This window comes from Calliopsis andreniformis, chromosome 9, assembly GCF_051401765.1.
Source record: "Calliopsis andreniformis isolate RMS-2024a chromosome 9, iyCalAndr_principal, whole genome shotgun sequence".
Taxonomy (NCBI): Eukaryota; Metazoa; Arthropoda; class Insecta; order Hymenoptera; family Andrenidae; genus Calliopsis; species Calliopsis andreniformis.
Window position 1 is genome coordinate 2027715 of NC_135070.1, and position 14847 is coordinate 2042561.

Genomic DNA, 14847 nt, shown 5'->3' on the forward strand with positions numbered 1-14847 from the left:
TGAATCTCTTAGATGGAAATATTATTTTTACATGCAATAATGTATTACAAAAAACAGCGTCTACTAATACAGAATGCCACCAAGTAGTATAAGTATTCAAACGGGCATAAATTTATTTTTTATATTTAAAAGAAATATACTTATACAGGATGTTCGATAACAGGAGTCAGAAATTTTAAGAGCCGATTTTAGATGTCAGAATAAGACAAAAATAAAAAATGATAAAATTACATTTAACGCTTCGTTTTCGAGTTATAACTTGTTGAAGATGCACTTACAAAGGAGCATGAAATGTGTTTGACTTGGAATTTCTACTGCCGACGTGTATGAGTCAGGTCAGACAGCGAAATCGGTAGAATAAGTCTTACGTCAGGCACATTTCACGCATATTTTAGTCGTTTCCTGAGCAATTAATAACTAAAAAAACAAAACATGAAATGCAATTTCGTCTATCTTTGCTTTTATCACATTTTAGCATATAAAATCATCCTTAAAAATTTCTGACATCTGTTATCAAACAGACTATATACAATATAATTGTTTCGTCTGAGATTTAGTTTATGAGAAAATCGAGTTTGAAAATCTACTGTGTATGTATACAATTGCGGCTAATATATGTAACATATAATACTTGTATTTATAAACAATGCAAATGCATAGTAAACGTATTAAATATCTGGATCAGTTAATAAAAAGTATTTATTAGGCATTCGAATGCTCGAAAAATTGAAACGCACTATTACGAATAAAGTAGACAGAATGTCCAATCTTAATCTATAGATACGAATTATTCGTAAATTACTTATTGTATGAAAAAATGTTTCAAACAAGGATTGAATAGTCGCGAGATGGATATAATCTGACGTAGGTAATTAATTTTTCTATACATGTATATGTAGAGGTCATACGAAGAACACATACGTTTTCTTAACTAGAATTGTATAATTTTTAATATATAAAATCAACCTACAATTAGCTTTTTTACAAATAGTAAAGGCATTAAGACAGATTTAGGTTTGTTTAATCGTTGGGAAAAATTCGTCAAAGTTAATTTCACCTTATGTTATTTTAGAGGAGCAAGTATTAGTAGGTATATATTTGTTTACAATATTCTGATCAAAATAATTCCTAAATTAACAATTTTTCAGTAATAGATTAATACCTTTTTTATAGGAAATAAAAAACTGCATGGATTGATAGATTATATTATTCTATTGATAAATTAAATTGGTGAATTGAATAACAGTACAAGTCCAAAAACTACGTTTTGAAATATTTGAACCCGATGTGTAGTTTCGTGCATTTTCCATGTAATTTTAAGATTATTTGAAAAGGACAAATTTTGGACTTGTACTGTTATTCAACTCACCGAGTCAATATCACAGATAATGTATGTGATTTTGATATGACTTCTGCGCGTTCGTCTGCAGAAAAATTAATTTGCTTTAATTAGTTCGCTTTGAATCTATCGAAATCTTGCTTAAAACATTTTTTCACATAATAACTAAATTACGAGTAATTCGTATTAGTAGAATTAAAATTGGATACCCTGCACGGCTAACTCAAACGATTCTGGCCACACCGACATTCTACATATTTCTCTCTCTCATTCAATGATTCTCGTGTGAGAAAGAGTCAGAGTGTCTGTGCAACCAGATTCGTCTGAGCTGAGTGTGCATCTAACTACTATTTATTTTATTTGAAAGTAGTAATAACTTGTAAATATTGTATAGCTATGTTTACAAATATCAGAATAAACGTTACTATGTCGTTTAATAAACTATATCTTAACCATAATTACATACACATGTAGTGGTTTCTCAAACTCGATTTTCGCGAATATTAAACCTTAAGCGAAACAATCTCATACTTTTTTTGTTTTTCATAAAAAATCTCGTGCCTGCTTATACACTATCGTGCATAAGTATTTGAATACTTCCTCATGATTACAATATACAAAATACACTAAGTAAATTTCTGTGATATAATTATTGCTACAAATTTCATCTTGGACAATTATATAATGTTTCTGAATACTGATGAGAGTAACATTTGATAGCTGTTAGTATTTTAAAAAAAATGTGTAGGTATTTTATAAATTTCCAATAGCATGAAAGTGTCAAAATATTTATGCACGGTGTACGTACGTATCATTCGGCTGCACTCAATATAATACGGTTCCAAGTAACATTATTCTACGAAAGTTAGTCGTGTAAGTACTCGTTTAACTCGCCGTATACGGAGTAACCTTTCAACAGCCAGGCGAGGCTCTTAAGATAGAAAGACTGGTGGAGAGGGTTTGAGGCAGAGTTTAAATATCCGCGTGAATCCGTTGGTGTTTCAGCGTCGAATGGGAAAACATGGAGCCCCCATAGGGTGGAGCTCGCTCTATGGACCCACTACGTCGCGTCCGAGCTGAAGCCAGAGCTGCTGGACGGGATCCCGGGGTCCACGGAGAACGGGAACTCTCATCCGCCCAGCAACGGGGAGGCGACAGAGCCGTCGGACGACAGCAATCAGGAAGTGGCGGTGAACGGCAAGGAACCGGGCAGTATCGATCCGGCGGCCATCGACGAGAACAGCACCACCACATCCTTTACCGAGGACTCGATGGACAAACCGGCCACGCCGATCACGGTCACCGCGGCCAGCGAAGACACGAACGACTCCCTCGCCACGAACGACAACGAGGACAGTAACAACACGCCACGACCGACTGACAGCGAGGACACCGAGGACTCACAGGACGTGCAGGAGCCGCCCACCAAGAAGAGTAAGAAGTGACCCACCGCCAGCCAGGGAGCCACGAATAACAATATGAGCAACAACGTCAGCACCCTCGTGTCGGCCGCCAATCTAACGCTGATCACAGCGAGGCGCTTCTAAAAACCGCCAGGGTCACCGATCAGGGTCGCGGATAGTAGACCTTGTAGCTACCATCGCACCATCACGATCGTTTTTCGATGATCCTCCTTCGTTCCTGCTCTCTCTCTTTCTCTCGCTCACTCGCTATCACTCTGTTTCCTACTTCACCACTCTGATCACCTTTATTCACTTGCCCTCCTCTAGGCCTCTTCCTTTTCCCTTCTCTGTTCTCTCTCTCACTCTCTGTCCTCGACTCTTCTGTCCTTTCTCTTCCTGTCCCACCACTGTAGAAATTTTCCCCGATATTTCTTCGTGTAAAATAGTATTATCACACACAGAGACACGTACGAGATAACGGGCCGTTCCGTGTGAGCACCTTGCTGGTTTTTAGACTCATTGGGCTCGGTCAGAGGCAGAAATAAGAGGGTAAAGTTCCCCCTACAATTTTCCCCCTGACCAATGTCTCGAGGATACTCTATCTTCTCTCTTCCGTTCGCGTTGTCTGTTCAATTTCTGGCGCTGGTGCGTCGCGTGTCCCATGAACCCCGAGTTCTTTCATTTCTACTCGTGACGGGCGTTCACGGGGCGACAACGCGGGCGGAGGGAATTCGGTCGTTTCTGAAATTTCAATGGAAAAATCAAGCATCAGCCGATGGAGCTTTGCCCCCGCTGTTTCTGCCGCAGCATAGCTGTTTAGGAAGCGTAGAAACTCCCGTTTTTTCAGGTTCGTCAAAGCGAGGCGATCTTGGTTACTGCCTTTTCAGCGCGACCACCCTGCCCACAACGCCCATCCCCTGATTTTCACCCCATTTCGGCTTTGTGTTACACGACGTACCGAAACCGACGACTTAGCCTCTACTTCGATCAAGATGAACGTGAGAATATCATTCCTTTTTATCGTGATTTGTACCGCGTGTTCGAGGCTGTTGCTGCTGCTGTTGCTGTTGCTGTTGCTGACGATGACGATGAGACGCGAGCGAGATACAGGAACGATACTATTGTTCGAATTGCGGTTATTTGGATACGGTGTGCGTGAGCGAGAATGCGAAAGCAAGGAGAGAAAGAGAGGGAGAGAACGGTACTGTCAAATGTGTGTGCTCGCGCGCGCGCGCGCGCGAAAGAGAGAGAGGGAGAGAGAGTAACTAGATTCCGTGACCAGCAAGAGAAACAAAAATATGAGCGGGCGGTACACACCGAATAAACAATGATAATATTAATATTAATAATAATTATTATTATAATTATAATACAGAATCATTACCATAATTTATATACCTAAACGAAAAACTGCATGTCAGAGTGATGCATGGAGAAAAACCAAATACCTTGTAAGTAAAAGAATCTTTAGAAACAGAAATAAAACCGTAAACGCTTTTTTGAGTCCACCAATGAATGAAAGAGAACGTGTGCCAGTGGCGGCGGACCTAACTATACACACGCATACACACCCATACACATCCACATACATATGTGCACATGTGACACGGCGCGTGTATGTACACAGATACTCGGATTCACGGAGACACACATGCCACCTTGGTCAAGGTTTTCGTGTACAGGGATTCAACTAGTATTTTTACATTAATTAACGATCACTGCTAATCATCGAGGAATAGACGAAGACGAGAAACACTATCGAAGGTGTGAATGACGTCGGCGAGGATCGATCAAGGAACGAGGAAGGAAAATAAACCAAGCAAATTACAGTTGAACAGAAAACGGAATTAACTTGGGAGAGAAGGAAAGAGCGAAAGGGAGACCGTGTGTTAGATTGAATGCTGTGCGAACGAGAGGGGTGAGAAAGGTATCAGAAAATAATGAAAAATAATCCGTTGTGTAGTTTCGTCGAGAACGTTCACTCGAATTTTATAAACCTGTATATATACACACAATATAATATATAATATGCTATATATTATATATGTTATGTATATGTACTATATTTATAATTTAGAAGAGTGTAGGCCTCGTGGCCATATTGTAGTACAGACTGTGTCGCTGAAACTGACACACGCATTCACAGAGCAGTCGCGCGTGTTCGGCTGCACGCGACAGGGAAAATGAGACCGGAAGTAGAGACCCGTCGGAAGTGAACCCCGTTCAGAATCTCCGGTGCATCGATCGTTTACTTCTTTCTTTTATCGGGAGATTGAGAAATCGATGAGAGATGATTTAGCCGGCACCATCACGCGCACACCGAGAGGATGAATGCTAACTGAGAGGAAGAGGACAATGAGGACTAGAAACACTGCGAGTATGAATGAACCTACCTTATGAAAACCGTAGCGAGCCGTTCTATTTATTTCGCGCCTAATTTATTCTGTATCGACCGTTTCGTTGGCAAGGGAAGAAAATATATAGATATAGATAATGTATAGCTAGTTTATATACACAGACGTGTGTACGTTCTACGGAGGGCGTCGAAGGTCCCCAACGTTTCTGGACGATCGTGACGACGACGACGACGACGAGAGGAGGACACGAATGTGCGAATGAGTATGAATATGACTAGAGAATATAAATTAGTAATTAAACTCGACGGTGATGACTAATAAGGTCGATAATACGTGTTTGCGAACCAGATGATTATACTACGATGACGAAATGATGATTATGATTATTATTATAATTATGATTATGATTATTATATTACTGCTAGTACTACTATTACTATTACTACTACTACTACTACTATTACGAATGAAGGCGAGAGCATAGTTTTTATTGTCTTATAAACGTAACGGATTTAGTGTAGCGAAGTTGTTTGTTTTTTTTCTTTTATTTTATTCTCTCTCTCTCTCACACACACATACTCTCTCTCACTCTCTCACTCACTCACTCACTCTCTCTTTTCCGACGGCTGACACATTTGATCATTTTCGCGTGTACTCATGAGACATTCCATGCTCACGACACACATACACGTACACGTATATAAGAATATGCGTGCCAGCGTAACTCGCGCAAGTACACAAGTTTTTTTTTCCTTTTTGCTTGTTTCGTTGTCTCTTCCATTTCGACTACGCAACGTACGCAGGGGTAAAGGTGAACCACGGCGAGCAAACGCGCGCGAATCGTGCGGTTTCGAATATTATACATGATCGTCACTGGCGGGTAAGGAAACGGTGATCCGCGGGGCTTCTCGACGAGATTTGCGTCACTCTTACCCACCCACGCATTTCTCTCTCTCTCTCTCTTTCGATCTCCTAACGCGAAGATACGTGTGATGCAACAAGACTAACACGGTGACGAAAATAAAAAATGTTGAAGCCTTGTAGTGGCTCGAGTTTCAGCAATTTTGAAAAATTCGTCTATCTTCAGTGAAAAGACAGCTGGCAAAGCTGGAGGATAATCGAAGGGTAGTTAGTACTTTGACCGTTGTCACTTATTCGTGATTTCAGTCTTGCAACACGTTGAGTGCCGTGGCAGAATTTTCATTTCTCGATAGAATTCCGAAAATTATAGGTTTGCGTCGGTGCTTATGGAAGTGGTGTAAGTTATTTATTTTCTCTATCGTGTATGTTTTTAGTCAGGTGTATTAACCCCCACTCGAGACGAAAGATTTCTTATAAGACGATCCCCAGGAGCTGAAATTTCTGTTTGGAGTATTACACTTTACACACGCGGTGTGTAATTCGTCTTTCTGACTAGGTACAAGATTTTACACCTGGTGTGTAATGTATCTCAAATGGGTTATAAAATTTTTTCCATAATTGAACAAGATGTTTTACAAAATATATGCTCTTCTAATGCGAAACTTTTTTATCATTATAAAATTTCATGTATAACTTTTATAAGAGCATGTTTTTTAAATACATGATATGCTTACACCATTTTGAAAATTAGTACTGCATTCTAATTCGTGACTTACAAAAGATCATATATTTTATAAAATAATACGAGTTAAAAACAAATATATTTCCTTAATTATAATATAATTGTAATCTCATTTAATTAGTTTCTGTCAATATTCTGATTCAATAGTAAAATTTTCATTGTCTAATATTTTCTAAAATCACGATAAATTGATAGAATACAATGGAACATAATAAATCCTGTTATATTTTGCAAAAATTTTTTAAAACATAAAAGACATAAATCGATACAACACAAAGTAGAATGAAAAACTAATTTTTTGAAGTTTTTTATTTTTTAGACTTACACCATGTTCATAATAATCGACACATTTAAGAAATGTGATATTATATTTAGTAATGGAAACGTAAGAATTGTGTTAAATTTTTCATGATTTTAACTTTCTATTTTGCCATCGTATTTCAGTTTCAAATAGCAGAGTACGCTTATCCATTAAACGAAACTGTCGATAAGAATCGTAAGTCACTGAAACCCACGCGACACTCATCGTGTTAACTTATTTTATTTCGAATTCAAATATTGCTAACAAAAATGTAGTAAATATGATATATAAATATTTACTATAAATATCTTCAGTAAAAAATTGAGGAAGTTTGTCGTACGATCAAGAGGAATCGTAACGAATAATTGTAATTAAAACAAGAAATTGAATCATGTTTTACAATTTTAGTAATTTCGTACCTGAAAAGGTTAACCATTTTAGCACTTATCAGTAATTTAATTCATGTTTATTTAGGTATAGATTTTATGTCGCATGTTAAGTAGTTATCAATGATAAACATACGCAGCGATAATATTTTAATATTTATAGTACGCATGTAAATTTGATGAATTTCGAATTGGGAAACACACTGGGCACTCTCTTCGCGCCCTTTCATTTATGCAAATGTATATTACTGAAAACAAGAATATTTCACAATTCAATAACGCACTTATTATTTTATATTGTTCCTAATGCCATTGATTGTTAGTATATGGTTTGTGCATTGCAAATGTTTCAGACAGCATTGCAATTCCAAAATGTCACGGCAGTGAACGTGTTAAACACAATAACCCTTCTTATTCTTGTGTTCAGCTTTGCACAAGATTTGATCTTGTAGAGTGATGTTTCAGTAACGGATTTAGTCTCGTTGCATTACTCTCATTATAATATCATCGATATTCCATTACATTTCTTAGAATTATTTTCTTATTTGCTTTCACTATCCTCTTCAACAAATTTAAATTTGACACCAACGAATTGGAAACGTGCCTCTTCCAGTTCATTACTTATAATGAATCACAAGCTTATAACGAGTGAACGTATGGTGATGCATAACTTCCCTGATGAACCACAAAATCGTCCTTCGTATATTTTACAGATTTTCGAATCCACAATATTATTTTTACAAGGATAGTCGAAATCCAAAAAAGAAGTTCGACTTGTTGACTGAAATCGTGGAAATACAGCTGAAAAAAACATTCAAAAAAAAAAACAATCATCACTCACACGAATTTATTTTTTTTTTCTGTTTTTTTTTTACTTTTAAATACAGTTTCAATCAATTCTTTGCAAAAGTGTTTCTTGTTTTGTAATTGTAAGACAAACAGTATAAGTTGCATAAGTTATATATCTATTTTTAGTTTCCAGATATTAACTTCGAAATTTTAAATGTCAGTTTTCTATTAAGGACTTGTATTTTATTTTATTCTCATTATTTAAGAAAAAAGTTTTCTAATTCCTTGCCTTATAATAACGAGATATAAATTATGTATCAAATGTGAGAGTAGACATTATTGACTAGCTTAGCAATGAAAGAAAAATTGTAAAATCTTTAAATGGGTAATCTTTAAATGGGCTTGACCATTGATTTGGTTATAGTCTTTTATTTACCCATTAGTAAACATATCGCTGATTTGCTATAATAATGACATAACTAAAAAATTATGAATCGTCGAGAAATGGTACAACATCACCATTTAATGCAAAAATCGTTCTTTCTATACTAATAATTCAAAAAGAGCAAACTTTAATTATGTTATTATTGCAGTAGATAAACGATGTTTTCCATGTATCCTTTATCATACCGAGGGGTCACTTAAAGCTAAACTCCAAACTTTCAGAAAGCTTCAAATTTTTAAAAATTTGAACACAATTAATTCAATTTCCTTCTACTAAAAATGCAAATTCTCTCTCAGATACTTCAATCAACACAAACTCAACTTTCCTAAAGTGTGACTTACATCATATTGCCTACAGATTTGACTCTCGAAAAGCCGACTGTTTTGAACTACTACACCGCGAGCCAACACGGTGTAAAAAATGACCCGCGTTAGCTAGACGAGGGTTAATACAATATTTTTATTTTTCGTGAAACAAACTTATCACTATTAACACCGCAAATTCCCGCGAGATAAGTCCACAAATCGACATCCTGTGACCAAAATACATACGCGCATTCAATCATCCGACTCCACAGACCGATGTTTATTGGCATTTATGTCAAATAGCTGTCGACAATTAGTCAGGGATCAAATTACAGAGCAAATGCGCGAGCCTGTGACCCGTTTTCTCGAGTTAATCGTTGAACTGATGCCTTTGGTTAGCTGGGCCGCACGTTAATCCAGCCGCGTCTCGAGAAACGAGCACAAAGCCAGTGACATTCGCGTTAGCGTACGGTGATCGATACAGCGTTATCTCATTAACAAAGCCCCGCGGATCTCCTTATGGGTGGAGGGGGAAGGGGGGGGCACTGAACTGGCTGGACAATGAACCAAAACGGAGATCACTGGTCAGACTGTTCGAGTGGTTCGCATTTCAAGTTCACGAAACGCGTCGAGTGGATCGATGATTAAATAGGGATCACCGTAATTACTGCCATTTATTGTTACTAATAAGCAATCGTGTGAATCGACGAACACGCGATGGGAGCCCACGAGTTCCGCCCCATCGATCGTGTCGCGGCTACTGGTTCCGTCTGATCGAGGGGATTCGCCTTTTATCTTGCCTTCGACGAGCAGCACCTAGCCAAGCCACAGGAAGATCCAAAGCGATCCTTGGCTGCGTTCGAAGTCCCTTCTCACCTGCCGATGCACACCTTTCCGAAAATTCTCTGGGCCTTTTGCACCCCCTACACGCCCCCGACAGCGAGGACCGAACTTCGGTGCCCCGTCGTGTATTCGAGTTTGTATAGAACGCTTCTGCGACCGATTTACCCTTTGTTCCCTCTTCATAGTAACGTGTAACTCTCGGATTAATTGTAAAGCAACGTGATGTCATTACCGAAGTACGAAGGTTAAATAAATTATTTGAAAACGTTACGGCCTATGGTGTTCTGCTTGAATCCGGACATACTACACTGCGTCGATGGAACGGAGATGCGCCAGTGAGGGAAGCTCTTGTGTAATCATTTTTCACGCTGAAAGGAGGTGTGCGAAACGTTAGCTTTATACTGGAATTTCTTCCACGACTAAGCCTCGATGCACACGAGCGAGTTTTGTCGCTGCGATCTCGCTGCAATCACGTCTATCTTTGTTGTTTACAACGGGGAAAGCAAAGAAAAATATTAGTCGCAGCGAGATCGCAACGACAAAAGTCGCTAGTGTGCATCGGACCTAAATGAAATTTAATTAAAAAGTATTTTATTATTACTACTACTGAAGTATCAAGTAGAACATTTAAATAATTCTTAATGCTCAGTTAACCTTCCAGTGCACGTGTAAAGTTCCAGGGAACCACCGTTTTGTCTACATTATATTAATAAATACAGTTTCGTTAGGACTATCTGATATGTACCTGCATATAAGATACATATTTATTAATATTTATGTAAACCAAAAAAAAAGAAATGAAAAACGATATGCTCATGAGTCCCTCAGATTCAAGCTATGCACTAGGGAGTTAAGATATATAAAACGTTATTTTCATAATGGAATTTTCATAATTAAATACTGTTTGGCTATATTATTACTGGAACTACAGTTTGTGCATTAACATGAACATTCAATTAACAACTAAATAAGTAATAGAGCATTTAAAAAGTATATTAAAGTAGCTCTTTAAAGGCTCCTAACTACATAATATGCTTCATATGATATTTATACTAATCAATTGTACTTATAAACGATACATATATATCATGTCAGTATAAACATTATTGATACACTAATGAACATGAAGATAATAGGAAAATGTTCAGAATCTTAAGAAATATGGAAAGTTAAGTTTTTAACGTATCAAGAAATAAGGATATACAGGTATCATGTATAAAGGCCAGTTAAATTTTCAAACATTTCAGCATAGAATGAGTTTTATGGTAAAAATAGGTAAGTTTGTAGAATTCCTTTAATCTGTTGGAGAATACTTAATTTCCAAGTGCTTACTGAATGTTTCAATACTTATGAAATTGTTTTAAAAAAAATTTAAGTATAACTAGATTCTGCTTTGCAAAGTATGAGTTGCTTTAATTAAAAAATAATTTATCCACCAAAGAAAATGAGAAAATTAATATTCTGTAATATAGTCCAACTACCTCAGTCTAAACGGAGAATGTAATTAAAATAATGCGAGGGATGTAATTTGTTTTCTAATTATTATTCCTAAAAAAAATTTATGAGAGGAATGAAACAGAGAATCATAGAGAGAATTGGAGAACGCCCACACCATGTTTTTACGTGAACAACACCGAAACATTGCTACTTTTTATGTGATATCTGACATGCACCTTTACGAGGACATAAACAGGGTCCGCAGAGGATGTCGAATGAACTAAAGGACATTCACCATTTTTCTCTCCTTTTCCGCCTGGAAAATATGGAAACAATCGATTCCTCTGTGCATATTCAATTTCTGCCGTTTTTTACACGCGTTAGAATTCATTCGATATCTTCTTTCGATGAATCATAACATTTTAACAGTTCATAGTATCGCAGCTATTTTTTGTAGTATTTTATCACTGAACCAGTGAATTTGGGACTTTAGAGATTCCGTAAAATTTATAAACACATGACAATCTTGTGACAACAAATAACTACGTACAGTTATCTTTTAATAATCCTTATCGGGTAAAAATATGCGGTAGGTTGGAACGAAAAAATTAAACTAAAAACATGTTTTAACAGCGAAAAAATCGATTTTAGTTTCCCAGATTAAAACTATAAAAAGTAGTTACTGACAAAGTAATTTTTAAGATATTATAAGGGCTTCAAAATTTTTTGCAGTGCAATTTTTATATACATTTTCTTAAATTTTTCATTTTCTTCTATGTCTCGTAAAAAAAGCTCGTGATAAAAATTCAGGAAAATTTCATAAAATTAATAAAAATATTTATTATTAAGTATTTGTCAACTTCAAATTCTAGTAGCTTAAATACCATTAGAAAAGGAAAAATACATAGTAAACCGAGTTGTAATTGGCTCTCATATCTATGTACTTATGTATGTATATAACTATATAACTATATAACTACAGGTTCAACACTCTCTAATATTGAGCATATAGCGAATTATACGTTTTTAAGCACAATTTATGTGCTGGAAGGTTACTACCCAAGTTATAGTAAGTAGGTACCTATCGCAGCGAGTTTATAAAGAGAAATTACTGCACGTTGATTAAATACTTTAATATAAAGATAAAAGTACTTCTGGAACATAAAGAAGTCTACCTTATGAGTTAAAAGCTTATAAAAAATTCTTAATAATAATTAGGATTTTAAAATAGAAGAGAAGTTCCTGAAATCTTCAGTCTAACAAAAATTTCAAACCACTCTACTTGCCTTTTTAATTATTTTCTTTTTGGATGTACATACTCATTACACATGTAAAGTAATTCTGTTCCTTTTTAAACAAAATATAAATCCCATTTATAGTATCTGAAACTGTATTAATAGAGGCGGCATTCCTGTAAAATCATCACTGTTTAACATTTCGTTTAATTCCTTTTGAAATCATTTTATAAGAAACGAACAAAAATTTGGATTTACAATATGTAATTACTAAACACACAGGTAAATCTAAAAGTATCAATTTAGTTTATGGAGATACCTGATGCTATGAATTTTCGTGTACGAATAATTTTCGTTAAAATTTCGCTGGAACGAGGTACAACTTGCAGTAACGACTGATCCTTTTCCATTAGCTTCCTATTAGGATTATCAAAAAATTTCGTCCATATTTTCATTGATCGTTAATTAAAAGCTATAAATTATGTTCTAGTATTTATAGAATATATAGAAACTACCGGTGTACATTAAAAAGTAGATAAGTAGGTACTCCTAATAACAACAAACTATGTAATTTCTTTTTAACTCTTGTGCACTGTTCAAATAACAATTACATACGAGTATAATCAATTTAATTTCTATCTCATGAAATAATGTAAATTGTATTTTCATACAATAATGTATAAGTTACTAAATATTACTAAGAGTCTACGAATTTGACATAAACTGAGTTTTTATTAAGAAACATTAAAAATTAAAATTCAGTATCGTACAAGGATTAAATGGTACAAGAGTTAAATCAACAAAGTTTTCCGATTTGCCAAATAGATGACAAATCACAGGCTAAAGCTCGGTTTGTCTAGGCTAGTTAAATCATCCTACTAAATTCTTAGACATCAGAAATCACATCAAATTCGATAAACTTTCAAAGTAAAAATCCTTTTCACAATTTCTCATACTATTTGCCTTTGCATAGTTTCCATGCAAGTAGATAATAGGAAGACAGTTCGATGGAAAAGCGGCGAGATGTAGTCAGGGTGAACAGCTTCACGGTAGTTGGTTGTAATTACGCGTCCATTAACTGTTCCCACAACGAAACGTGCGCGCAAACAGCCTGCTAATTGATTCGAAATTAATCGAAGCTAAAAGGAGTAATTGAGCTTCTTGTTTCGATGGGAACTGTTAGGGGATCGGTGGCCAATGGCGCCAATTGAAACGATCACGATTTATGCATTTACGGGATAATCGATCTTTCGATAGGGGAAAGAAAAATGTTCCAAAAATGATTGGCACGATTATCGTTAATGGTCACTGACATGATATATTCGTGATATCGTGAAAACGCGGGAATTGATTTTGATTGCGTAAATGATCACCATAGTGACCTGATGCTTTTGACGGCGAGTGTTAAGATCCGCGTAATTAATTGGACTTTGATGCTAATATTAGCGAAGCAGATTATTGTTTTAAAAATGTCAGGAGAAGAAATAATTTAGGCTTTCGAGTGCTCGATATATTTGAAGTTGCGAAACATTTTAATGAACCATTAAGAAGATTTGCTATTGACATCTTGCCTTATAATAATGAATCACGTTCGTTATATGTATAAATTATACACATCAAATATTGAAATAAACATTGACGTATGTCGTCAAATTTGGCAAACAAGGTGAAATTATATTTTTTTTTATTAATGGTTTATCTACTAATTAATTAATCAATCATGCGCTAACACCTTGATTTACATTCTCCCGTCTTATATATTGATTTATGCTTACATTTTTCTTATTTATGATGTTATTGAAATTTTTACAAGTAATTAAATTCATCTTCATATTGCAAGCTGTTTATTTTTATATTCTTTATTGGATTTTAGGAAAATGTGTAGCGTAAATAAAATTGTACCTGTAGGTTATCTACATATTTCTGTGGTTGCAAGGCAAAGCAGCATAAGTCATATCTTCCTATTAACATTCAAAGTTTTAAGACTCAGTTTTGTATCACGAACTTACGCGTCAGTAGGTACATATATTTTTGTTTATTAAAGCGAAAAAATCTTAGGTTATTGAAGAAACGTTTTTTGTAAAAAATGACCTCTCAAATATATTGGCAAAGGGTGTCCGTTTCGATTTGGAACACCCTGTATAGTCATTTTTGATTAAAAGATGTCCACCTCTTGATATAATAAAGTGCTAACAACATGAAAAAGAGTGGGTTCCACACACTTTAATCGAAAGTGCAATTTTGAATCAGTACAGAATTTGTATTTCCTTCTAATTTGTAAATTAAGATAGGAGATTTCCCTCACCTAACCTATTCTCCAGATGTAACACCTTCTAATTACCATTCGTTTCAAATAATACAGCACAGTCTGGGAGAGCAATCATTTCGAAAATTCGACGGAGTG

The 14847-nt window shown here is 35.7% G+C and overlaps 1 protein-coding gene across 1 annotated transcript in view; it reads left to right on the top strand.

The window, feature by feature from the left end:
• The window catches only part of Amun (protein amun), a 42560-nt gene extending 32519 nt beyond the window's left edge, over positions 1–10041 (top strand). Inside the window, exon 4 of the mRNA XM_076383981.1 lies at positions 2345–10041. Coding sequence (XP_076240096.1) covers positions 2345–2784 — 440 coding nt within the window. The 3' untranslated portion in view covers positions 2785–10041. The remainder of the gene's footprint in view (positions 1–2344) is intronic.
• The last annotated feature ends 4806 nt before the right edge of the window (positions 10042–14847 follow it).